This window comes from Pongo abelii, chromosome 13 (assembly GCF_028885655.2).
Source record: "Pongo abelii isolate AG06213 chromosome 13, NHGRI_mPonAbe1-v2.0_pri, whole genome shotgun sequence".
Classification (NCBI taxonomy): Eukaryota; Metazoa; Chordata; class Mammalia; order Primates; family Hominidae; genus Pongo; species Pongo abelii.
Genome location: NC_071998.2, coordinates 73,440,350 through 73,468,202, shown reverse-complemented (window position 1 = coordinate 73,468,202; position 27,853 = coordinate 73,440,350). Strand labels below are relative to the sequence as shown.

At 38.8% G+C, this 27,853-nt stretch overlaps 1 protein-coding gene across 1 annotated transcript in view; it reads left to right on the top strand.

Annotated features, from left to right (window-relative positions):
- Positions 1 to 27,853, top strand: part of RASEF (RAS and EF-hand domain containing) — a 77,698-nt gene that overhangs the window by 44,447 nt on the left and 5,398 nt on the right. Inside the window, exons 5-16 of the mRNA XM_002819899.6 lie at positions 162 to 239; positions 2,886 to 3,001; positions 5,343 to 5,411; positions 7,358 to 7,442; positions 8,272 to 8,360; positions 11,734 to 11,968; positions 12,294 to 12,431; positions 12,548 to 12,695; positions 14,379 to 14,460; positions 15,695 to 15,809; positions 19,797 to 19,916; positions 22,350 to 22,426. Coding sequence (XP_002819945.4) covers positions 162 to 239; positions 2,886 to 3,001; positions 5,343 to 5,411; positions 7,358 to 7,442; positions 8,272 to 8,360; positions 11,734 to 11,968; positions 12,294 to 12,431; positions 12,548 to 12,695; positions 14,379 to 14,460; positions 15,695 to 15,809; positions 19,797 to 19,916; positions 22,350 to 22,426 — 1,352 coding nt within the window. The remainder of the gene's footprint in view (positions 1 to 161; positions 240 to 2,885; positions 3,002 to 5,342; positions 5,412 to 7,357; positions 7,443 to 8,271; positions 8,361 to 11,733; positions 11,969 to 12,293; positions 12,432 to 12,547; positions 12,696 to 14,378; positions 14,461 to 15,694; positions 15,810 to 19,796; positions 19,917 to 22,349; positions 22,427 to 27,853) is intronic.

The following is a 27,853-nucleotide window of genomic DNA, read 5'->3' as shown; positions in this document are numbered from 1 at the left end:
TCCTTACAGATTTTATGTAGTTTAATGATTTATAAAGTTGCATAATGTTGAAAATTGGTGACTTCTAGAATTCTCATACGTATATTCAAGGATAGTCCTAAACTTAACCAAAGCAATTCAAAGTGAGTTTGTAAGCACACAACTTTTATTTGGTCTTTCAGCTCGAAGAACAATCAAAACGCGTAAGTCAAAAGGAAGATGTGGCTGCATTGAAAAAACAAATTTATGATTTGTCAATGGTAAGAATTACCTTTTCACTTGCAGAAATGCACTTCCTGTTAGACCACATCATCATGCTCTTATTTCAGCGTTCCAGGAAGAGCAGCTTAAAGAGAAGTTAATACTATAGTTAGAAAAAGTCCTTAAAATAACTTTGATCAAAGATATTATTTATGCAGGCTTTTCCCTCAATAATATGCCACTTATTGTGAAAGCTTTTACTTATTTTTCACACAAAGTAGTAAAGACATAGTGCTTAAATTTTATATAACATAGTTAACCCTGTATTCTTCCAACATCAGCTCTGGTCTGTATTCCTGGCTTAGTGATGAGGATATTAGTGCCTTGCCCCTTCCTCCAAGTTTTTTTTTTTTTCTTTCGCTTTTCCATCTTACGCCAGCCACATCTACTTTTAGTACTAACAAAATTGATAACATTTACGTATCTTCTGTTATGAGTTTTATTTAGTTTGGTTTTAGATTAACTCTCAAATTTGAAAGCAAATAAAGAGCATTTTCTTTCTTATGATTCTAAATATTTTCACTGCAGAGCTAAGAAATGAGTGAGGCTTGCATTTCTTTCTCTCCATTCATTCTCTGTTCCACTTAGAAGGTTCGCAGCTTCATGGTCAAATGAATTCCTAGTTCAGATTTTTCCACACCTTAGTTGGCTTTGTATTTGGATAATGACATTCTTGTAGAGTTATTTGTTTTTCTTGGATTTTCTGGTTGATTTTTTGGTTTCTTCTTGCAAAAAGCTCTACCATTTTCATGATATCACTGATACCTTAAGACTTATTTATTCTTTCCAATGCGTGAAATTTGTTTAGTTTTTCTCCTTGAAAATATTAATTTTGGAGTCTATAAAATTTCAGTTTTGTTTTGTTTTTTTTTGAGATGGAGTCTCGCTCTGTCGCCAGGCTGGACTACAGTGACACGATCTTGGCTCACTGCAACCTGCATCTCCTGGGTTCAAGTGATTCTCCTGCCTCAGCCTCCCAAGTAGCTGGAACTATAGACGCACACCACCACACCCCGCTAAATTTTTGAATTTTAATAGAGACAGGGTTTCACCGTGTTGGCCAGGATGGTCTCAATCTCTTGACCTCGTGATCACCCGCTTTGGCCTTCCAAAGTGCTGGGATTATAGGTGTGAGCCACCGCACCTGGCAAAATTTCAGTTCTTATTGGACTGATTGTTTTTTAAACTTGCTACCCATATGTTCTGCAATTTCTTTTCACTAGGCCTTTCACTGAATTGCAGCATTTTGCATATTACAGTTTTTTGGGAGGAGATGGTTTCATCCTCATTTCGCCATAGCACATCCTCAAGAAACTTCTTCAGAAAGAACATGTGAGAGAGAAATTTTCTGTTTTTGAATATTTGAGAATGTCTACATTCCCCCTCACAATTTATTAAGTTTGTTTAGATAAATAGGCTTTTTTGGGACTCCTCTGGGATTTATTAATTTAATTATTTCTAGGTACCATTTTTTTTCAACTACCTGGCAGTTGTTGTTGATCTGTTCATATTTTAAAATGAAGGACTTAGCTTGGTCACTTAAGGTAGCTGGTGTAGGATCCTGTGGGACGGTGTGAACAGATATGCTCACCTGAAGGCCTTCTCTCGAGAGAGTGTCTTCCTAGGAGCTCTGTGTGTGAAGCTGGCGGGGGACCCCAGTTACCAGTGTGAGTGGAGCAGGGATATTCAGAGAGAAGCCTTAGCTTTTTTTACAGGAGCCACTTAGTTTCAAGAAGATAATCTCTGTCTTGTCTTCAGAATCCACTCTGGCTCTCTACTGTTACTTGCTAGGGTAAGATAGGGAATGGGCTTGGTGGGAAGGGTGCCTTACTATACAGTTTTAATCTCTTTCCTACCCCATATCTGGTTCTGTCTTTCTGGGGTTCGGCCTGGTCACTTGTCTCCTTCTGGATTCTGTGTCAAAACCTTGAACACACTTCCTCTAATCTTCCATTTCCCCACTCTCTTCCCTTTGGCAACACATTTCCATCAGTTTCCACTTTCTAGAAGTGCGTTTAAGTCACTTGAATGCTCTGAGCCACTCTTCCATTCTTCTAACTGTTATTGATTCATTTCCTTTTAGTGAGGTTTTGCAAGGGGAAAAAGACAAATTCATGTGCTCCATCCACCATCTTGAATGAATGTCTCCAATATTATTTTAAGAAAATACAGAAATTTTCAAAACACTGGTTTATTTTTAAGTGCAAAACTTAAAATATTGAGTGATAGAATTTATTTGTAAAAAGTAGCCAGTGTACCTGGTAATAGGTACTGTTGATTCCACATAATGTTTATCAATAATTTTATAGGGCTCATTAAAGCAAGTATTTGAATGGTTGGTGTCAGTTAATTTGCCAATAATGTGTTGAAATACATCATGATAAACCCTCGAGTGTTGTAGTTTGGTATCAAATATCAAGCATAACAAAATGAAGAACAACTTTGAGGGTTTTGATTTTTGACACTTTATTAATTTATATTGATTTCAAATTACCTTGAATTGACAAATAGTTCTTTGAACACTGAGATTTGAAGAGTTGTGGAAGGGTGAGAGTGGTGTGGGAGCGTGACACGACACTTTACTTCATTTCTCCCAGGCAGAGGAAAATCTGAATCTAATGACCCCCACTTTTCCTTTTATCCAGGAAAACCAGAAAGTTAAGAAAGACCTTTTAGAAGCACAGACAAACATAGCCTTTCTTCAGAGTGAGTTAGATGCTTTGAAAAGTGATTATGCTGATCAGAGTCTGAATACTGAAAGGTATGAACTTTGCATTTTATTTGTTAGTTTGAGTAGAATATTGAGATGATCATCCAGGCAAAAGAAGCTCAGCTATGGATTAATGAAGAGTTAGTAACTTTGCTAATATCTTCTTTACTTTCTAATGATTTTATTTTCAGTATCAGGTTTCCTAGTGTTTTTTATGTTTTTAATTTTTTTAAGCAAATAGAATAATTATTGTCTGTTTTGGCTAGTGCAGGGCTTAATAAATGTTTGAATTAACTGGGAGCTAAAAGAATATACCACAGTGTCAAGGGTTAGCACTTATTAAAGTGCTTTGAAGCCAGGAATCCTGGCAATAAAACATAAGAAAGGGAAAAGTAGGCAAGTCTATTTTTGTGTGTGTTAGTTTTGCAGTATGGTGTTAATACCATAAAACCTAATACACATACATATATTCACAGACACGTATTTATATATAAGGAACATAGACATGTGTATTTTTTTATGGATGGTAAATATAAAATGCATAGATATGTGTATATGTGTGTATCCCCTAGGACATGTACATTTGGGAAAAATATCTTTTTTTGGGTTTGTTTGCAAACTTTAATCAGAATTAAGGTCTTATAAGAGAAAACAGTGAAATATTATCGTTTACTACATACAAGTCTCTGAACTAGATAAGGAGTTATGAGTGGAGAGTATATATATATATAAAATAATATATATATTATATATATTATATATTATATATAATTATAATATATAATATATATTATAATTATATTATTATATATAATTATAATATATATTATATATAATTATAATATATAATATATATTATAATTATATTATTATATATAATATATTATATATAATATATATAAATTATATACTATATATTATATAATATATATAATATATATTATATAATATATAATATATATATTTAATATAATATATATAATATATATAATCTCAAAACACAGAGCCCACGTCATATATATATATATATGAGATGAGAACTTCAAATTTAGTTGGGAAAAAAAAGCAAAAAGATTTTAGGGTTTAACAACAGAAGAGTTAAAAAATATCAGAAGTAGTGCCACTAACGTAGTCACGGTTTGAGTTAATTGCTTTGTGATCACAGAAAAGGTTTTGTTTTAGTTCAGAAGAGGTGAAGAACTGTATTGAAGAGGTGATGCTGGAGGTGAGCCTAGGTAGAAAGATAGTTCTGTGCTAGAAAAGGGGAGAGAGGCAGCCAGGATGGCAACATCAGCAACTCAGAGCTGGTGGCACTGCTGCCTGCCAGGCACTGTCCTGGTCCTTCACAAGCATTAACTGATCTGGTCCACAGAACATCGGGTGAGACAGGGACCTTCATTATGTCCATTTTACAGATGGGAAAAGAGAGTCTCAGAGATGTTCCAGGTAAGGCAGTAACCAAAGTAGGGACCAGAACATACGGAAGGATACGGCTTGGGGAAAGGTGGTCAGACCACACAGCAGAAAGAGACATTTTGAATAGAAAAGCAAAAGTTTAAAAAAAAAATTAAAAAGTTTAAAGCTAGTTTAAGATTATCACAGAAGGCCCCCGAATTTTGGTTTAAGGAACTTAAATTCCTATAGACAATTAGGAAATGTGTACTTTTATCATCCAGGGAGCAGATGGACAGGTTATTGTGGACCAAACTTGATAGCCTGGGCATTTTGGGAAGCTAGTGATGAGATTTGTGTGCTCAGGGGGATAGGAGCTGGAGGAGAGGGCCAGTGTTCTGAGCAGTTTGGGGAAGAAGCCAGAGCTTCCGTCATAAAGCAACAGAGGGATTGCCACAGAGTGAGTGTCTCACGAGCTTAGCAAGCCTGGTTCTTTGGGGATCTCTGTGGTTTAGGTAAGGAGAGGAGGGAGAGCAGGAGTAGTGTGAGATGGAAAGAGGAAGGAATCACAGGAAAGATGGAGTTGGGATTATATAAGGCTTTAGATGAGCAGGGAAGGTTCAGAGGATTGAAGGCACAGTTTCTGAGACGCCCTGAGAAGGGACTCAGGAGGTTCAGCCCTCATGGAAAACAGAGCTGGGTCAGCGAGCATGGGGATGGAAGAGCTCGTGGGTGCTGAGATGGGCTGAGGAGGAGAAGCTCTAGGCAGGGCAGAGCCTTACAGGAGAAAGCACAGGATGTGAGTGTGTTTGTGGAGTCGCAGAAGGAGAGGAGGCTGCTGAGGCCACAGAGGCCCAGAGCAGGAGCACGGGAAAGGTAGAAAACCATGGCCAAGGACACTCGTCTTTGAAAAAGGTGGGAAAGGGTCTGGCAGGGTACGTATATGTGAGGCAGGACTTGACACCTAATTCTCACTCAAACATAAAATACAATTTTACAGGGATCTGGAAATAATCCGAGAATACACAGAAGATCGAAATAGTCTTGAGAGGCAAATTGAAATACTCCAGTAAGTCCTCAGATCAAATGCTCATTACATTTACATTTCACTTATTTTTTTGTTAATAAAAGACATAACACATAGAACGTGAGTTGCTATGTTCTGAACACTGGGTTTGTGGGTCAGTGGGTGTTTCTTCTCAGGGTGTGCACTTGGCATCTCCTCTTAGCTTTCTCATGCTTATAATCCTAAATAAATTATTCAGATGTGGGAATAGAGTATAAATCTCTAAACATCTTAGGAAGTCAGGGGATATGTCCAGTGTGTCTTTATGATGCCTCTATAAAGAAAAACGGCCCTAAGCACTCAGCTTTCTCTGAGTTCTGTACCGTGAGTTTTTTTTTTTGTTGTTGTTTGTTTGTTTGTTTGTTTTTTTTTTGAGACAGAGTCTTGCTCTGTCGCCCAGGCTGAAGTGCAGTGGTGCAATCTCGGCTCACTGCAAGCTCTGCCTCCTGGGTTCATGCCATTCTCCTGCCTCAGCCTCCTAAGTAGCTGGGACTACAGGCACCTGCCACCACGCCCAGCTAATTTTTGTATTTTTTTAGTAGAGACGGCGTTTTACCTTGTTAGCCAGGATGGTCTCGATCTCCTGACTTCGTGATCCACCCGCCTCGGCCTCCCAAAGTGCTGGGATTACAGGCGTGAGCCACCGCGCCTGGCCCGTACCACGAGTTTTGAGGCTTCTCTTGTTAGTGGGGCCACAGGGTTCTGCCTCCACAATTCTTTCTCAGTTTGTTTTGTTTACTTAGAAGTATATTTTTCTTAGGTTTTTTTTCCTCTCCCCAAGTAGAAATATATCCACTCTGTCAGCTTTATGACTAGGTTATAACAGTTCCATCCTCTGAGGGTCTTCCCCACAAAACCTACCCCTCTCCCTCCCCTTTCTTTTCCACCCGTGCTGCATTGTCTTCTGGTTTCAGTTCCCCTCAATGAAGTCAGGTCAGGTTTGACCTTTTTTTTTTTTCACCATTTTTGAATGCTTATTAAGTCTCACCTGTGGCAGTTGTAGAGTTCATGTATTTCGGTAATCCTTCAAGTTATTTTATTTATTCATTCATTCATTCAGCAGATTTGTCAGCACCTCTTACAGGCCAGGTATGCCAGGAGCAAAGGATAGAGTGGGAAGTGGGTGAAAAATCTCTTTCCCCTTATGGGGCTAGTTTAGGGGAAGAAGACAGAAATGGATCAATAATCATAGAAATAAATATAAAAGGCCAAACAAGAGAGATGCAGCAAAAGAAAGGTACATGTCTCCTAAGGGGAGCTTTGGCCTATCAAAGAAGGTCAAGGAAGTGTTCTGGAGGAAGTGATGATTGAGCTAAGATGCGAAGGGTGAACCAGCCTTAAGCTGGGGAAGGTTAGCCACTCTGTGGTGTAGGAGCTGTGGAATCATAGCTTTGCTGTACAAGAGGGCGCTGAAGCTCTGACAGCTTGAATGACTTCTGTTAAGTCATATGGAAATAAGAGTTAGGATTTGAACCCAGACCTGACTGAAATCATCACCCAAGTGTTTACCTGCTACATGACGGTGCCTGGTGGAACAGTGCCAGGCTGTGCATGGAATGCAGGAGCTGCCAGGAGCGTGAAGTCATCCCTGACCTCTGAAATGTGGGAACTGGCTGGCCAGGTTCAGGCATTTAGAGTGCTTTCAAAGACCTGCATGAAATCTGTTCAATCAGCGGGGCTACCTGAAGGAAGAGTGAATTCCACAGCATAGACAGTTGACTCCTGCAAGGCCCTGAGACCTTTAAAGAGAGAGGAGTAATCGATTTAGTTCTTGTACTTTAAGTAATGAATTATCTCAGTTTTTGAGGTTTGAAGGGAAGTGGTGGAAAGTTGCAGAAGATGATAAGCTATTCCACATTCTGAATGTTACAGCTAGAAAAGAAAGTGATGACATGACCCCCAATGATACTTTCCTTGTCTCTCTTTCTGCTTGTTTCTTTACTCTGCAGAACAGCTAACCGGAAGCTACATGACAGTAATGATGGCCTTAGAAGTGCCCTTGAAAACAGTTATAGCAAATTCAACAGATCTTTGGTATGCCACATAGTTTTATCATGTATTTCATTCTTTCTAGTGGTGGAGTATTTTGGTGTTGATGAAAATAATGTAATTTCTTAAAGGAGAGCATCAAGTAAGTCCTTATAATAATGAGAAGATCTTTCCATAAAATAAAACGAGGCAGCATTTTTCCAAATTAAAAAATATGCTACTCCTCCGAAGAAATAAGTGTCTCAATGTTCACCAACTCTTCTTATAGATGTTCTAGGAATCTAGAGATAGGTGTGTAAGATGTGATCTTTGGCCTGAAAGAGTTTAGACTTGTGAGTATTCTTTATGCCAGTGAGATGCTCAGAATGGGAGCCTTGGATTTCAAACCCTCCTACAGAAATCAGCTTAGCTCATTTGAAACTTTAAGGACCTCTCCCAGACTGCATTTGTCATAAGACCTCTTATCCCACTTTTGGAAGTCAGCTTCATGTGTAAGATTCCAGGGTCGTATTGGGATATGGAGTAGTCAGTCACTAAGCCAAATTATAGTTCAAGAAGAGACACATTCAAGGAAGTTGAGTTGCAGGATCCTGGCAAAGTGGGGAACCATAGTACTCCTTTATGGAATGTGCAGTAGGGTTTGGACGTAATATAGGATGAGGAGGAGAGCATACTGTGGCAGTCATCTTCGTTGCAATGTTTCCCTTGATTTTTTGCTCACATTTGCTCAGGTAGTGTAACAAACTTTTAGTTACATTAGAAGTTTGAGTAGTGTGCTACAGTTTTAAAAAATGGGTTTGTGTGTACCTATGTGTATATAAAATGTTTACATGAAAATTACATGAACTAACAAATAATTACTTCTATATTACAGCATATAAATAATATCTCACCAGGGAATACAATTTCTAGAAGCAGTCCCAAATTCATTGGTCATTCCCCTCAACCTCTAGGCTATGACAGGTATGTTAACACGTCCTCACTTTCTGTTCAAGTTCAGAACCACAGTTAAAAGGAAAGTAAATTTCCTTGGAGGTGGATTAAAATAATAGAATATACTTTGGTCACTAATTTATATTTTCTATGATGTTAAAAGTTCTGAAGCATGAATCATGTAAAAATTAAAAGTGTTTCAGAGAGGGCAAAGTTATTTCCTGAAGATGTTATGAGTTAGTTTTATATATGCTCATCATTACCTCATGTCTAATCATGTCTCGTTTCTTAGAAGCAGACTCAATAAGAGATGTTTCAGGGAAACCAGCAGAATTATAGTATGTGATGCTGCAGTGTTTCTGGTGTATAATATTGAAACTATTGGCATGATCTGTAAATATTTAACAGCTCAGCATAATATTATATGAGCTATGTTGCAGAAAAGGGAAACTCTCAAAGCAAATATAAATATCGCTAGTAGATCCTTATAAAATAGCTACTGTATTGAAGGAGCTTGCCAAAAGTTAGAATTTAGCCTTGCGTTTAATCAAATGAACTGAAATATTAGGTCTTTTATTACTTGAGACCTAGTAATCACTTAGAGATTACATGAGTGTATGTGTATGTTTATACACATATGTCCAGTGTTGCTAGTTAATTTTGTAATATGTCAAAAATTTGAAATTAGAAGTGAAAGCATAAACAAAAAGTTTCCAATTCTCTATTTCTTTGTGACTTTCAGATTCATGTTCATCCCCTTTTCATTTGGGTACTTTTGGTAAAAAGAATAATGTACTTAACATCCTGGTGTTAGAAATGGTCAGGTTGCCATTTAGGAAGACCTGTTACGAAGGCTTATTGATGATCATTTCTAAGAAAATTCCATCAGGTTTAAGTGGTTTCTACTGTTCACTGATTAGCTCAATAAAAAAATTTAATGGCTTGATTTATAGATGGCTGACTATTCTGTTATTGAGAAATAATTGATTTTTAAAAATGTGTAGGTATGATGTCATTTTTGACTAATATTTAAAATTGATTCTAAGCAAATTGGGGGGAAAGGTATACAACTGAAAAGTATTTCAGAAATTTCACCATGATTCATTTTGGAAAGGTTAGACACCGTGAAAGGCTCATAAGAACTAGAGTAGAGCTCATCAACAAAAGATTCTAGGGGACAAAGTCATCACGTCCCCAGCATGTTTGAGTGACGTAGCACTCATGTGCCTACCTCCTTGAGCTGTAATGAGAGGCCACCGTAGCCTCAACGCCATGCCCTTTCTGGGTGTGTGTGTGTTGGGGGGGGTGATTATTTTGATATAAGAAGATAACATTTTATTTTCTTTTTGATGCTAATATAAAAATGTAATAAAAGCATGTTGTACATCAGATTAGATGTACAATAAAATTATATTGTTTTTATAGCTTTATTTAGTTTAAACTTTAAAATTTATTTTGGCTTTGTTCTTTGCAAGAACTCTAACAAAGATTTAATTTGTTTTGTACTTTTACATAGTTAATTATAATGAAAATATTGAGGGTTGGCAAGATGCTTGACTTTGAAAAGGATATGCAGTTCAATTGAGTTTGAGAAAGTTTGACCTGTACCTATGTTTTTATTTTTACTATTTTTACTTTTAAAAATTTTCAACTTTTATTTAGATTCAGGGGATACATGCACAGATTTGTTACATGAGTATATTGCATAATGCTGAGTGTGCCTATATTTTCAATTTAGAGTCTAGATGTTTATTCAGGTGAATTCTTAATTCAGGACTCCATGTTTTCTTTGCTCCTTGTCAAAATCCAAGTAGGTTTAAAATAAATCATAACCAGTAATGAAGACATGGAACTGAAGTAGTTTGTAGTATATTATAATTAGAATGGTTTTCTTATGTACTTTATAGATGGACCTAAAATCAGTTTCAGAAGGAGAGTTTTATAAATAATGCGATAATATATTGGCAATATATTTTCATTGTTATTGTTATTAATAGTATATATTAACAATAAGTAAATTAATATTAAAATATATTAACAATATATTTTATTGTTATTGTTATTAACAGTATATTAACACACACACGCACATGTGCACACACCTAGCTAGCTATATAGATTGAGATATGATATAAAATTCTTGGCTCAGAATAAAGACTGTAATTGAGCAGTATTGAGAGAGAGAAAGTTAGCTAAATCATCTTTTTAATTAATTTTAAACATTTGCTAATGGCATAAAAATACTTTTGACTTCTCAGATTTACGTGGCTCATACTTAATTATATTAAGCTTACCTTCTCTCATCTAAGCATATCCACTTCTTGTTTCTCATATCTGAAGACCTGTGTATCGTGCCCATTCTCCCTTTCCAATGATTCGTGTAAGCAAATTGGTAGGATGGTGCCCAGGGTGTAGTGGGTGGTAAATAAGTCATAACCATAATTGGTAAACTTAGATTCTTATGGAAATCAAATGGAAAAGCTAAAGTAAACAGGGATGTATACAGTTTCTTTTGATTCTCTTATTTGATGTTAATTTCTCCCTCACTTATAAAATCTTCAGAGTTTCACTAATGGTAAGATCTATAGAAGTCAGGAGTTCTAGCCTTTATCTGAGGCACCTCCCTTCCTATGAAACATCTCCCAGAGGGGTGTTTCCAGACGGTGTGTCAACATTTAGTGGCAGAAAACTTATGTGTCAAATCATACATTCCAGTCATGTTTCTAATTGCTTATTTTTATCAGATGTTTCTAACTGCCTATCATTTTTTGCCATGTTGATTAGAAATATGACACCCAGAAAAGCTTATTATTTTGTCTTGTGCAATCCTGAGAGGATGTGGTCTTCTTCATGTATCAGCTCTTCAAGTATTTGAAGAGAGAAACCATTAAGAGTTAAGTTGAGTACACTGAATCTTATTTTTCAGCTCTGAGGGTCTTGAGTCTGACATTGTGGTTGCCTTTTCCATTTGGGCTCTCAGCAGCCCTTTTAAGTAGAGATGTTGTCCAGAAATGGACACAATGTTAAGAATATGGTCTGACCACCTTAGAGGAAAAAGGCTCATATATTCTGCATACATTTTTATGAATACAACTTGAGATTGTGTTTATGTCTTAGGTACTCTAATTTTTTTTGTATCAGGAAATAAAGAACATGATTTTTTTAATGGCTTTGTTTGTTAAGTGTTTGATGTAAGGGTCTTTATCTTAACTGATTGCTGCATAGAATGAACTGGTGGTGCTTTGAGCATTTTATTTCCCCTAATGCCTACTCATGAAATAACACTGCGGCTCTTAGCCGCAGTCGGCCTACTTGATTCCATCTAATAGCATGTGGTCTATTGCCTGTACGTTCTTGAGCATTTCCAGCCCTCAGGTAAATTGGTCTTCCCCTTTATTACCAGGTCATCCCGCTCTTCCTATGTGGATGAGGACTGTGACTCCCTGGCCCTCTGTGATCCTCTGCAGAGGACAAATTGTGAAGTTGACAGCCTGCCTGAAAGCTGCTTCGACAGTGGCTTGTCTACCTTGAGAGATCCCAATGAGTATGACTCAGAAGTGGAATACAAGCACCAGAGGGGATTTCAGAAGTCACATGGGGTGCAGGAGAGCTTTGGAGGTGATGCTTCAGACACAGATGTAAGCCCCAGAAACCACTGCTCTCCTAGGCCTTCTATGTGATTGAAATCTGTCACCTTATTTGCCTTCTATCTGTCATGGAAATCTGTTTTAAAGGTCATAAATATAAAGCATAGTTAGTAAAATGCTTTTTCTTCCACAGAGTTAGGGAGAAATTCTCATAGATTGCCATTCAGTGTCACTCTATTCCCTAATATTAATAGCATTGACTGTTGATTTAGCTGCATAGTTTTCTTCTTTTTAATCCATAATGTATACATTTTAGACTTTGTTTTTTAACTGCTGACATTTTTTAATTTAACTGCTGACATTTTTTAAAAAATAGGTTCCTGACATAAGGGATGAAGAGACATTTGGTTTAGAAGATGTGGCTTCCGTCTTAGACTGGAAGCCCCAAGGGTCTGTTAGTGAAGGCAGCATTGTTAGTTCATCAAGAAAGCCCATCTCAGCACTCTCCCCCCAGGTAGGTGGTCTCTGAGACACTCCTATTCATGAACACTGCTTATTTTCTGTGCAGTGTTACTTATTAGGATGAAAACTGGCAATACCGTTATCATTCACTGTGGCTTTTCCCCCCAGACAGACCTGGTAGATGACAACGCTAAATCTTTTAGCTCACAGAAGGCTTACAAGATTGTACTTGCTGGGGACGCTGCAGTGGGGAAGTCTAGTTTCCTCATGAGACTTTGCAAGAATGAATTTCGAGAAAATATAAGCGCCACTCTGGGTATGGCTTCTATTTCAGTTGATAATGGGAAAATGACCTTCCTTAGCTTGATTTTCTCTTCTTCAGGGATTACATACACAGATGCTCAGTTAAACAGTTTTCTCTTTCTCTGTGTATGCACACATATATAGGGGTGTGTGTGTGTGTGTGTGTGTGTGTGTGTCTCCTAGTCTATGGAAAGGTCCTTCTTCTTTTGGCCAAGGCCTGCTTTTAGGAAAGGAAGACTAAAATGACAAAGATATCTGGCTGGGTGCGGTGGTTCATGCCTGTAATCCCAGCACTTTGGGAGGCCGAGCCAGGCAGATCACTTGAGGTCAGGAGTTCAAGACCAGCCTGGCCAACATGGCAAAACCTGATCTCTACCAAAAATACAAAAATTAGCTGGGCATGCTGGTGGGTGCTGGTTGTCCCAGCAACTCGGGAGGCTGAGGCTGGAGAGTCGCTTGAACCTGGGAGGCGGAGGTTGCAGTGAGCCGAGATCACGAGATCACACCACTGCACTTCAGCCTGGGTGATAGAGTGAGACCCTGCCACAAAAAAACAAAAACAAAAACAAAAACAAAAAAAACAGAGAGATATCTGCTTAGCCAATCAGATGAATCAAATCAAATTTAGAGCCTAAGATATCAGATTCATTTATTCAGCATGTATTTCCTGAGTCCCACTAAAAACAAGATGCTGTTGTAGGTGCAAACGATACACCATGAAGAAGGCTGACAATCCCAGCCTGCACTGCACTTACATCCCAGAGGAGGGAAAAGATACAAAAAAGAAGTTTAGGGAGAGGTGCGGTTTTACACAGGGTGGCCAGGAAAACCCTTTCTGCTGAGGTATTATTTGATGTTGACAAAGTGACAATATGGATTGCCACTTTGTCATTATGGTCAAAATCATAGCCAGATATATGCTCTGTTCCCCACCTTCACAACAGAACAATAGAACAAGTAGTGTCCTAATTTCCCAAATTTGCATAATAATCAGTAAAAGGAGTTGAAGATATGCAAATTATCATTTATTTTTCTTCTTCATCTAAAGAGTTCTTATTTTGATCACCCGAAATGTTAGAACAGACTGATTGTCCTCTTCACAATGAGTGTCTTTGTAAATTTATGGTTCTCTGATACACTCTTCAACATAACAAAGCTGAAAGTTTACTTCAATTTGATTCATAAAAAGACTACATACAGTATTTGGTTCAGTTGTCAGAGACCATGATGCATGTAAATGTGTGTGTGCACTAACGTGTGTATATATATACACACACATATGTATACATGTTTAGATATACATACATTTATACACATATACCTACATATACATATACATGCATATACATAAAACATGTATCTGCACCTACACATATACATACACACACCCACACACACACACACAAATATGACTGAGTTCATGCAGTCATCAGGGAAAATAAAACAGATTTTTCCCTTGGCTCATAAATTAAATAATTTCTCAAGTCAGCCAACCTGCAGATGGTGCCTCTGCACACACGTGTGGTCTGACTTGTCATTCCTATTTGAAGGTCACTCTCCTTAAAGGTCATGTTCATTCCTCCCTCCCTGGGTGAGCTGTGTATTATTGGCTTTTGCCCCATCTAAAGAAGGCTTGAAAGTAAAAAGCCAATGGAATTATTTACATCATGCTCTCCACTCTCATATTCCTTTTCAGGAGTTGATTTCCAAATGAAAACCCTCATTGTGGATGGAGAACGAACAGTTCTGCAGCTCTGGGATACAGCTGGTCAGGAGAGGCAAGTGCATTCCGCAGCGCTATGGGCTATCCTGGGTTTGCATTAATAAGCCTTGCAGGCCACTTGATGTTCTTCATATTCAAAATTCTATAATTATAACATACTTTATAATTATATGCATAATTATATGTATAATTATGAAGTGTATTATAACTTTAAAATGCTTATATTCTCGCACATCTTCTTCATTTACCTATGACTCCTGTGAGAAGAGGATCTTTAAGCTTCTTTTGAGCCGACATTCAGTTGAGACAGAGAGTGCCCTTTGCTAACAAGAGAGGCAGCATTTTTGAGTGCAGTGACAGCCTGAGGAACTCCCTGGCTGTAGAACAATAAATGATGGAGAAGAGAACCAGTCAGCTCCCCTTGATTAAGGGCAGAGGCACAAACCACATAGCAGACTTGCATCTGGTGATGGCACCTTACCTTGCATTCATTACCGATAAGCAGAGCATTAAGCACAGATTTTAATCTTGTTTAACTCCTTGGGAACAAAATCCATTCAATTTTTCAACCCATAAGTATGGGGTGCCTGCCTCTGTACCAGGCATTATTCAGCATGCTAAGATTCAGTGGTGAACAGACAGGCACAAATACCTGCCCCCATGGTGCTCATATTCTCTAGCAGACTGGGAATTTCAACATTTAAAAAATATTTGTGGTTGACATGACTGTATTTAAAATACTTATAAAATATTGCACTGGGTTTCAAGTTAGGGCATGTGTGTTGAGGTGTTCTCTTCCTACGGTGAATCCCCTGACCCCCATGTATGTAAAGTCCTGGTATGTTATGGCGTTCCACACTGGTAGTTCCTCCACCCACCCACAACACTCCCTAACCACCACCACCACCAAAAATAAGTATTCTCTAGTTTGTATCTCCTTCAGCCTCCTCTGTGTCCCACATGTGGGTTCTGGTAGCTTGTTGCTGAGGTTGAAATTTTTGGAAACTGTGCTCTCAACCTTGACTTGGTTATGCTCTGGGGATTGTAGACATTCTTGGGGTTGTTTGGTAGAGAGAAGGATTGGATTTTCTAAGTCAGTCACCCAGATTCTCATCCTGTTACCTTTCATTGGGTCATTCGAGACCTTTGAAATGGCTGTTTCTCAGTCATATATTGCAGTTAGAGTCTTCTCAACTGGTGTTGATTTTAGAAGATGAGAAAAAAATGAGCATAAAAGAGAAGAGTGAGGCAACACAAACTGACTGATGATGTGGTTTTCTCTTTCTCAGATTCAGAAGTATTGCCAAGTCTTACTTCAGAAAGGCAGATGGTGTTTTGCTGCTGTATGATGTTACATGTGAGAAAAGCTTTCTTAACATACGAGAATGGGTAGATATGATTGAGGTAAGAAATCACAATGGAGAAACAGAAAATTACACGAGGAAGTTTTAGGCCATCTTGGAAAATGCTGTCTCTCTTCTTTGTCGGAATCAACTTGATTAGGAACCATTGATCCAAGCCATCAGGAAGAATTGGATGCTACAGGCAGAACTGGCAGCATTCATCTCTTCCTCAGGATTTGAGCACGTTTCCCTGAAGCCAAGGATACTAATGAAGGGAGCTTTGGGGAATAAAACTTATAGGTTTTCTTATAGATAAAATCAGAATCCCATCGTAAGCAAGTAAAAATCCAGGTAGCCTAGGAAGAAGCTATTACAAACAAGGAGTTGGTGTGGTTGGGTGTGTAGTGTAGTTGGGGGCATGTAGGGGCATCCACGGGCATGGGAAGTACAGGTGAAACACCACCTGGATATGAGTGTGTGTCAAGGTTCAAATTGTATGGGAGCTCTCTTCTCTTCTCAACCTTATTCTGGTAGTGATTTGGGATCTTTAGATGTCTCAAGGTACTACTGAAATACCAATTGGTATTTTAAACATGGGCGTAGCTTCTGTGCTTTCTGTGGTTAAATAAGATGATGTCTTTCACCTGAGGAACATTCCTGTCCTCTGGTTTCATGGTAAATAATTTTTAAAAGTAAGAAATGATTTTGACCCCATTTAGCATGGTGCCAACAGTTACTAACATAACACTACAGTTCAAGCTATGGTTCAGCATGCTCTCTTGAAAAATAAACTTTTCAACTAAGTATATTAATACAACTTTTCAACTAAGTATATTACCTGTAATTTAAGAAGGCATTAAATTGCAGTAGTGGCTAAACAGAGGACTGGTTGCTGTCTGATCTCAATTTAGCTTCTGGCATTATTCTTCTCTTTCTAACTAAAGAAGTAATGTGAGAAATGACTGACTGCAATTGGCAATAAGACTTTGATAGTGATAAATAAATATGCACTCTGTTCTACCAACTTATGGCTTAAAATGATTGTAGACACAGTGAAAGTGTGTTTACATTTATGTAACATTTTTACTTCACAAAATTTCCCATGTTATAGTCATCTCTCTAGCATCTGAGAAATGAAATAAGAAACATATTATTCTAAGTTTTTATGAGAAACTTGAGGCATAGAAAGCATAGGTAGCACTTGCTTAGAGTTACTTAGTGGTTAGGAATAGAATAGGGGCTCAAACCGAACCTCCTGATTCAACAGTGGTTGCTGTTTTGATGAAGCACCAATGTGAGCAGAAGATTACTTGAAGAAGCCTCTGATATCAAGAAGGAATCCCAAGGACTATAATTCCAGCACTTTGGGTAGTCAAGGCAGGCAGATGGTTTGAGCCCAGGAGTTTGAGATCAGTCAGGGCAACACAGTGAGACCCCGTCTGTACAAAAAATACAAAAATTACCCAGGCATGTTAGTATGGACCTCTAGTCCCAGCAGCTTGGGAGGCTGAGGTGGGAGGATCACCTGAGCCCTAGGAGGTCGAGGCTGCAGTAAGTCGTGATTGTGCTACTGCACTCCAGCCTGAGTGACAGAGCGAGACCCCCATCTCAAATAAAAAGGAATCCCAAGGTATAATTAGTGCATAGAGGAGCGGTGGCTACTCAAGTGAACAAATGGAGATCCCTGGGATGGAGCAATAAGTCCAGAGAATAACAGATAACCCTAACTCATCCATACAAGTGTTTAAAATCCACAGCAAAACTTTTATTGTTGACGTTTTGGATTACTCTTTATTTAAAATCTTTGGGTTATGCTCAAGAAAAGGAGGCACAAAAGGCAAGATCAGTCACAGTGAAATAACCCTTATGTAGAGTGGCCCACTGCCATAATTTGCAAAGCAACTTCACGCGTTAAGTCATCTTTTCCGCCATTGGTATCACGTTTTCATATGGTCTGAAAAGGAAGAAAACTATAGAAGAGATGAATTCTTAAGTTTGTTATGGATGAAAAATTACATCCTACTAATGGCATTTGACTTTCTTTTAGAAAAAGAATGGGCACAGTGAAGTTTCTCCATGGCTTACTGTTTCTAATTTGAGGAAATCCTACAGGGACAGTTTATATGGCCACTGTAAATATGGGTGGAAATGAATGGTGTGATCACTGGGGTAAGCCAGAGGATTGAGAAGCCATGGACTGTCAGCGGTGAACAGACCGTCTGAATTAATAATTGATATACTTCGATGGAAAACTGCTGAGTTAAAAAATCTTGTAATAGAATTATGGATAAAGTAAAATTATAGCCATTTGTTTATCTGTCATGAATATTTTATTGATCGAATATTTGGGTAAAAGCTGAATGGAGATACTTGAGATGTAAGATCTCTTCCTAGTTTTAACACATTCAAAACTATTTTTTGAGTATCTACCCGGTTCCTGTGTAGTAGTCTAGGTTCTCGGGATATATCTGTTAAGAAAACAGAGCCCTGTCCTTATGGAGCTTGTGTTCTAGTGGAGGAGACAGATGAAAAGCAGCAAACATAGATCAATAAATGAAATGATATGCTAGAAGGTGATAATGTTATAGAAACAAAATGAGAGCAGGTTAAAAGGCCTGACGATAAGAGTGGGCTGCGGTTTTCTTCAAGGTAGCCTCGCTGTGAAGGAGATATTTAAGTCGAGACTTGAAGGAGGTGCCCTTTACCTCTGTGGCTTTGAGAAGTCATTTAGATGCCTGGATTCTTGGGCTTACTGAAATGAATATTTGACTAATAACTTTCAAGTGATGCCCCTTTCATCCTGAGATCATCGAAGAACACAATTAACGAGCGCATTAATGAGCGAAACAGCTAATTTTGGAGAGGGCCATTCATTCCCTTCTTTCCTTTGATTTTATTACACTCTGGAGCCTTCAGTCCAAGGAAAGTTGCCTGAAGAGAAAGGAAGTCAGTTATGATTTCATGTTGAGGCACGTTTTTTTGATCCTGTATCAGGAATAGCCCCAAACCCAATGAGTACGCAGGTATCTTTAGTCACTGCAAAGAGTAATTTCCACATGTTTTCATCAGGGCTGCCACTTCTCTTATTTAGGAACCAGAAACTTGTGTTTCTGTGCTAGTCAGGTTGTCTTCTTGTATTCTCATCATAGCCTGCTGAGGTGGGATATGCCTTCATTCAGTCCTTCATTTTACAGACAGGGAGACTGGAGCAGAAAGCTGCAGAGACTTGCCTGACCTCACACAGCCAGTGGGTCCAGCTGGTGGAGGGCTGCTGGGTCTCAGACTTGACTCTGCCACACTCATCTCACATTCCGTGAGCTTCACTGTGACTGTGGGACCCTGTGACAATTGCATAAGCTGACATGGGAGGCTTATCTTAGAATCCATTACTTTGAAAGATTGGTACTTGACTCTTTCTTAGAAAAATGTTGACCTTCAGGACTTTTATATTTTGCTTTTGTTGTAAACCAGAGAGCGGTGAGTGTGGAACTTCCAAACTCCCTTTTTGTTTCCTTATAGTTGAAAAATTACTGTGTGTTTTATAACTGTAATAATGAACTTGACTTGTGATCACTATTGTTTAAAATAACAGTTGTAGAAAATTATGTGGGCAGCACAGCCAAATATGATTCTGTGGTCATGCCTTGTGAGTTTATATTGGCTTGTAGTGCTCTGTGTGCTGGAGATAAGAAATTAACAGATACGTATTTCCTTTGCCATAAAACTGATTAATCCCAGTGCCTTTTAGACTTTTCATTAACCTAAGGATGGGGCATTATATAGAGGCAAGGGTTATGGAGTTAGTTTGGACCCAGGCCCTGACCCTTATACTTTCTTATTTAACCTCTCTGAATTTCAGTTTTCTCTTCTGTGAATGGGAAAACGTATGGCTGTTTTTAGAGATACTTTGAGGTTTAAAGATATCCTCTATATAGGATTTGGCACAAAGGGGGCAAGGGGAAAATGGTAATTGCTGTTGCGGTTGTTCTGTGGTCATCGTAATGTGTCCAGTGTTTGATGTGTGCCCATTTTTTTTTCTTCCTGGTAGGATGCAGCCCATGAGACTGTTCCCATCATGCTGGTAGGAAACAAGGCTGACATTCGTGACACTGCTGCTACAGAGGGACAAAAATGTGTCCCAGGGCACTTTGGAGAGAAACTGGCTATGGTAAGAGTGAGGATGCCTCCGAATTGGAAGAGAACATAGGGGTTGAATGGCTTTGAAGTCGGTGGCCTTTCACTTTTGTCTACCTTTGCTTGAGAGGTCCTTTGACAAACCTCCCCCATCTGAGGCATCTGTCCTTAACACAGGCAGAACTGCCATGACTCCCACCTCTTTTGTGCCAAGGATTAAGTCCCTTGGGAAAATCAAACAATCCCATAATCATTTTCTCCCATTGAGTATCATTGACAAAAAGGAACCCAAATAATCCCATCATCTTCCTCCTCCCTCTCGCCTAGTTCCTAGAAACCTTCTCTAGTCCTGGAATCCAAGTAAAGGAAGAAAATAGTGTCCTGTTTTGAAAAGATGGCTTTGGTTTCAGAGGGTTATAATGCCAAAGGCAGACGAAGGTACAGTGTCTCACCTGTGTGGAAGGGAATTGGATGACTTCTTCTCTAAGATTTGTGTTTAGTTGATATAAAAAATCATTCCCATATACAAATGCATATGCATTTTGGGGTATGCATTTGTATACAGGAATAAACTCATTCCTATTCAGATTGTTGTCATGGGCAGTGTTTATTCTCCCATCAGTGTCATCTGTCATCATGTCAGAATGCTGCCTGGCTCTGTTATGACCTGTCTTACCCGTACAAGTAGTCAGATGCACTTTGGGTCAAATAAATTCATATTGCAGCAGTCTGATTTGATGTTGATAGTGTTGTCTGTTGTCAGCACCAGGAAAGGACTACTCTGTAGCATACGTATGTGAACTTCAAAAAGAAGTTTCAGTTTTAATATTTTAAGCTGGAATAATCGTTCTTGTTTTAAAATTTAGAACTGCAAACCAAATGTGATAAATGTCAAAAGTAGGCAATGAAATGCAGAAGAGATTCATTCAACCCATATTTATTGGTATCCACCATGTAACAAACACTTCATTATGTGTTGGGCCAAGAGCAGAGAACAAAGCAAACAGTCCTTGCCCTCGTATTGTTTACTACCTGAGGGAGACAGATGTTAAACTCATGAAATCCACATGCTAGACACGGTCTCACACAGATACTTTGAGATCTAGTTATTCTTGGCTGCCTGCCAGCTTCATTCCCTCTCCATGATTTTGCAGAGTTCCCAAAGCTTGCTTCCTTATGCATCTCTTGACCTCCACAGTCCTGCATCCTCAAAGGCCGTCTCTGTTTCACCCCATATCATCCTGGATGTAGAAGTCAACACCAGCACTGATGGTTTCTACAAGAAATGCATTTACTTTGTGATGTTTGCAGATTTTCTATGGATTTGTGGGCCTATGGGTAAAGGTCCCATTGTGGCATTTTTCCCCGTTTCCTGGCTTTTCTCATTCTCCCTGTTCTAGAGCAAGTGTCACCTCCTTCCCTTGTCCCACACAGGACTGTTTAACCCACACCTAGGCCCACAACACTTAGTTCTCCTTTATTAAGAGAAAATGTCTCCAGCTAGTCAGACAGGCACACAAAAATAACTTGAGCAATTATAATTGTGGCAATTGCTGTGCATGAGGATTGCAGAGTGCTATGAAAGTTTATGATGGGAAGTCCTAATACAAACTTTTCAGGGTTAGGAATGACTGAATCTTAACTACAAGGAAGGATTACCTAAAAATCCCAAAAGTAGGTAGGTGTCAGACTGGTGGAGGGTGGAGGGAACCTAGGTGATGGGAAGAGTAGGTGCAAAGGTCCCAAGGTGGGAAGGCTTTGCGGACACTGGAGAATTAGAGGAAGGCCGGGGAAACTGCAGCTCTGTGAGTGAGGGGGGATGAGTGAGGTGGGAGGTGAAGCTCAGAGCTTGCCTGGGGCCACGTGAAGCTGGGCCTCATTGGCCATGGAAAAGCATTTTCACATTACCTAAAGACAAACAGGAGGCATTGAAAGGTTTGAAGCAGGAGAGTGACATGATATCATATGCACTATGGCTGGGAGGTTGAATATTAGAGAACTAGAATGTGTCCATTGGTTTCAGCAAACATGGAGGCTGCTGGATCCAGAAAGGAAAAGTTAGCAGGAAGGAGGGTGTGTTAGCTGCTGGCCAGGGGGAAACAGACTCTTGATGGACATTTAATTCCTGAGTGGTTACCTTGAACTCATTTTTATCTGTCTCGGAATATTTGATAAAGAACATTTGGTAGCATGTGTTTTGACTGTTGGAAATAAAAACCTTAAAACATGAAATATTCTATTTTTTAAATGTAAAGTAAAAGTCCTCCAACTAGGAACTGTTCCTGGATTAACTAGGCTTAAACCATTTTCTTTGTAAGTACTGGAACTCTGAATTCAGTTTCTTAGCTATTAGTTACTCTTAGCATGCTCAGTAGGAACATATTTTTATTTTACTGATTTTAAAAGCTAAAATTTCAGGAAACTCAATGAAGGGCTTCATTTAATTGTGTGTATTTCTTTTTTACAGACGTATGGGGCGTTATTTTGTGAAACAAGTGCCAAAGATGGTTCTAACATAGTGGAAGCTGTTCTGCACCTTACTCGGTAAAGTTTGGGAAAATGGATGTAGGGTTGAATTTTCACTTGTTGCATATGTCACATTTCTTGTCCATAATGTGCAGATAGAATATATGCGGGAAAACACTCTCTTATCTGTCAGTCATGGCGGGAGAAATAAATATGTGGATATTATAAAAACTGGCAACGTTGCTGTCAACACTGGCAAAATATCTTTCCTGCCAAACAAAAGAGGTGCATCTGAGGTGTCGTTGACATTTCTGAAAAATGTCACCACAAAGCTAATAGTTGACGTGTATGAATCATTTCCAGGAAGCAGATTTTATACACAAGGGACTATTATGAATACAACTGTCTATTATGATGTTTTCCCGGGCAAAAGGGGAGAAAGAAACAAAGCAAATTGTATGTCATGCCAGTTAAAAACACTTTGTCAGAATTATTACCCAGGTAATTATTAAGCTAAAGCAATAGTGTTAATAATAAATAACATTTTGGATGTACAATGGAATGAAAATGGCATAATTAAAGAACTTGGATATAAATGTATGTGTTTTAATCCTTGAAGTAATTCTTAGGAAATAACATTCTACATTAGATTTTTCCCTCCTACCTGGTTTTCTGCTATAAATGAAAAGATTATTCTTTACTGGCCTAGAGGGATTAAATATCAAAAAAGGAAAAAAGTCAAAATGTGCATTACAAATTTCAGAGCAATCATCTTTAATTGCAGACAAAGTTAAAATATAACTTTAGGCATGTTATTCTTTTTCTGATTATTTGTAAGGTTTTATAAGAATCTTAATTTTAGTATGATAATTGGCCTCTTCTGCTAGTAAACATTGATAGTTAAAATACTTTGCAATATCTTTAATGCTGTTTTTCAATTAATGACTTAGGGCCTGGTGCAGTGGCCCACACCTGTAACTCCAGCAGATCCCATTGGTTTCAGCAACATGGAGGCCGCTGGATCCAGGAAGGAAAAGTTAGCAGAAAGGAGGATGTGTTAGTTGCTGGCCAAGAGGAAACAGATTCTTGATGGACATTAATTCCTGAGTGATTATTTTTATCATTTTTATGAGAGGCAAGGCAGGAGGATCACTTGAACCCAGGAGTTTGAAACTAGCCTGGGCAACATAGTGAGACCTTGTATCTATTTAAAAAAATATATATACACACATACACACACACACACACACACACACACACACATATATATTATATATATATATATGCACACATACTCACATATATATATACATTAATGACTTGGCATTTATAGTGCTTAATAAAATAGAGTTCTGTTAATAGAATGTTTGGACTAGGGCCACGGGATAAACTGTTGCCCTCACTTAAGAGAATCAGGAAATGGACTTTGGGAGTCCTGCTTGGCATTAGTTTGTGGCAGGGTTGGCAGATGCCCTGTATTCACACTCAGAGTCTTTGAACATTTCCCTCTTTGACATCAGTCCAGGAGAGAGAGCCACCTCCCCCTACAACACTGGAAATCATTTTTGTTTAAAGCAAAAACAGTGCTAACCTTGAATGTGACCTAGCACATTTTTTCCTTTTGCATTAGGCTATTTTGTGTATCTCTATAAAGGAATACCCGAGACTGCAATTTATAAAGAAAATAGGTTTAATTGGCTCATGGTTCTGCAGTCTTTACAGGAAACTTAGCTCTGGCATCTGCTTGGCTTCTGGTGAGATCTTAGGGAGCGTTTACTCCTGGTGGAAGGTGAAGGGGAGCCAGCGTGTCACATGACGAGGGAGCAAGGAGAGGGGAGGGGCTACACTCTTTTAAACAACCAGATCTCCTGTGAACTCAGAGCGAGAACTCACTCATCACCAAGGGATGGAGCTATGCCATTCATGAGAGAGCCACCCGCTTGATTCAATACCTCCCATGAGGCCCCACCTCTAACACTGAAGGTCAGATTTCCACATGAGATTTGGAGGGGACAAACCTCCAAACCATTTCATCTTTTAAAAGAAAAAAAAGTGAATATTTGAACACATATACATTCAACTAAATTAGATGGGTTTTTTTGTTGTTTTTTTTTTGTATGTTTGTTTTTGGCTGTGAATAGTAGGAGAATCATGGACTAATATCACATTTGTGGAAAAAGAGTCAGAGTAAAACTTTTATCTGTCGGGTTGAGTAACAGATTCCACGCACTTATGGGTGCACAGGGAAACCAGCTATTTTGACTAAACAAGCTACATTCAGTAAAGAGGGGAGAGTTCAGTAAAATGCAGAATTTGACTTCACTAAAGATCAAATAACTGTTGAATTGTCAGGTTTTTACTTTTCAAATGGTTGTGTTGGTGTTTCATTCATATGTTGCTGAGAACTGCTGGATGGAAGTGATATAGTTGCTGGGGCAGATGGCGGCGGGGAAGGATCTGCAGGTCTTTGGAGCATCCCTGGGATGCCTTAGCCTTGGTCAGCAGAACACTGCATTGCTGCTCCCACACAGCAGTAACGGATGCAGCAGGTCAAGCCTTGCATGTGGTTACTGGCTGCTCCCCAGCATATTGGAGGATTATGGTTTCAGGAGGCTCAAAGTCCATTCTTAAATCTATTTCTAAATAGCTGTGAGGTCTTGAACAAGTCCCTGTATTTCTTTTGGCAACTCTAATCTGTAAAATGAGGGAGGGGCCTAAAGGAAATGATCTCAAAGGTCCTTTCTAATTCTAAGAGTCTATGACTCTGTATATGAGAGTCTGTACTCCACTGAATATCTTAATCACTGTTTAATGCTCAGTTGTCTTATGGGGTCATATTAAAGTTAAATGGCTCCAAAGTGCCCCGGTGAAGAATCGATTCTCTTTATTATGTCATAAAGATGGGAGAGGCTGTAAGTTTCCTGTGCCTTTCTCCCCATCTGCTCCTGTGTGGCATGTTGGGTCAGCCACATTTTGGCCCTGCTTACAATGAAGCTTAGACACTAGCTTGTGTGTGTTTACTTAAAACAACTGGTTTGCAAAAGCATTTTGATAACTAGGTTATTTCAGCTGCATAATGGATAGGTTATAGTTATTTTAAAAAGCTTTAGACAAATAAAGAAATCAGATAAGCTTCTTGCGAATCATTTATCATAGAGGTTTTTGTTTTATTGTTATTGCATTATGGCCTGGCTTTGGGCTTCTAGTGATGTTAGTGATGTGTTAAATATAAAAATTATAAATAAAGCAAACATATGAAGACTTTAATTGCTTTATACTTAGCCTTCGGATTGGCTTCTCAAAGTACTCAACCCTTAAATGGAAATGTTATAGTCTCCACAGGTAAAATTACCATTTGTTGAAGTTTTACAACCTTGGGAAATTTATGTATAATGCAAAACATATATGTTCTCAATTTAGATTTCATAGGGTGAGATCATATAATGTCATAAAACTAGGAGAAGGTATGGGTTTGCACTGTCTGAAACAATTTATTTTTAAAGGGAGGCCATAAATATTTGGTTAACAGCCTGAACTACTCTGCATTTTCTTAGAAAATCTTTCAATCCCAGGAAGAGTTTCTCCTAGGAATGCAATTTCCATATAATGCTGATAGGTCATCGTTCATAACCATTATCCCATTAGTAAGTAAATTTGCCATCACCAGAACCACAGGCTTTAAACATTTTGCAGTAGATTCAAGTTCAAGAGGCATTTAATTATCAACTGCCTGAAATTGGAGAAAAACACAAAAAACTTAGGCTGATGTATCAGTTCAGCATCAGAGCTGAGCCCATTGGGTGTAAATCTGTCCATAAGACTGAGTCATTTAAACTGCAGTTATTAAGCGTATGGTAGATTTTGGCGAGCCGTAATTTTCCCAGCCTTAAATCTGTTTTAGATGTTTGGAATTGTATCTTTATAATTTCCTTAAAGTGGAGCATGCCTGCATTTTTGGCTGAAGGCCAGATGAAAATGTGGGTATATATTTTCCCCCTTAATATTTGCTTTCAGGTTCAATAATGTCTGCATTATGGGCACTTAGCATGTGCATAGCCCCATGCTACGTTCAATAGAGACATCAAGGGATTTAAAGACTGGCCTTGCAATTTAACATTACAGAAAAGAAAATGACAATATATGACCAGGCAGCCATATGGTACGTAGCTGATAGAGGCCATTGGATCTACAAGAAGAGAGAGATGTGAATTGTGCAGTGAAGATGCTATGGTTATTGTACCCATTTTACACATGAGGAAATTGGAAATTAGAATACTTAATCAGCTTGCTCAGTGACACACCTAGTAAGTGGCAATGTGGGGACTCTTCACCACCAACCTGGATCACTGGCTTGCTGCTTAAATGTTGGTAATCTCAGGGTCTCTGACTGTCCTCTCTTTCTTTTTGCTCTCTGTCTGCCTAATGTCTTCCATCCACACAGCTTCTGGAACCATCTCTACCTGGTAACTTCCAGTTTTTGTATTTTTAACCCCTCACCTCTTTTTAAAATTCCAGAAGCATAGAGTGAACCCTCCACTGGGAACTCCATAGCCATGGTGACTCTGCATATCCAAATCCTAGTGTGTTCATGTGGCTTTAAACTTGTTCCTCAATCTGTATTCCGTTTCTCAGGAATCTACCAAAATTATAATTAAACAATAGTCACCTGGAGTCAGTCTTGATTCCTTTTCTCTCTTGCTTCACCCCTTGCCTCCAGTGGCTTCTGAAGGTCGTCTTTCAGTCTCTTTTGAATCCATGCATTTTTCTCGCTTTCTCCCTTTTTCTGCTTTGGTTCAGGCCTCAAAATTCCCTACCTGGGCTAGCGCAAGAATTTCTGCCTCAGAGTTTCTCCAATATCAGTTCATCCTCTACTGTGTAATCAGGTAATCTTTATAAATAAAGATCCAGTTAATATTTACTTTCTTGCATCCAACCCCACATTGGTGTCTTACTGACAACACAGAGTCCCAGCTCCTTAGCATGTGGCTGATAGCCCATCACATGCTGATGGTTTGGCTGTGTCGCCACCCAAATCTCAGCTTGAATTGTATCTCTCAGAATTCCCATGCGTTGTGGGAAGGACCCTGGGGGAGGTAATTGAATCATGGGGGCCGATCTTTCCTCTGCTATTCTTGTGATAGTGAATAAGTCTCATGAGTTCTGATCGGATTATCAGCGGTTTCCACTTTTGCTTCTCTCTCATTTTTCTCTTGCTGCCACCGTGTAAGAAGTGTCTTTTGCCTCCCTCCATGATTCTGAGGCCTCCCCAGCCACGTGGAACTCTAAGTCCAGTTAAACCTCTTTTCGTTCCCACTTTTGGGTGTTTTTATCAGCAGCGTGAAAACAAACTAATACACAGCCTGACCTCAACTACCTTTCTGGTTGAATTTCTATCTCTTTTTCCCAAATGAATGATAATCTGTAGACACAGCAAACTTCATCCAATCAGGCCAAGCTCTTATGCCTCTGCCTTTCTGCATGCCGTTCCCTGCATCTGGAATCTCC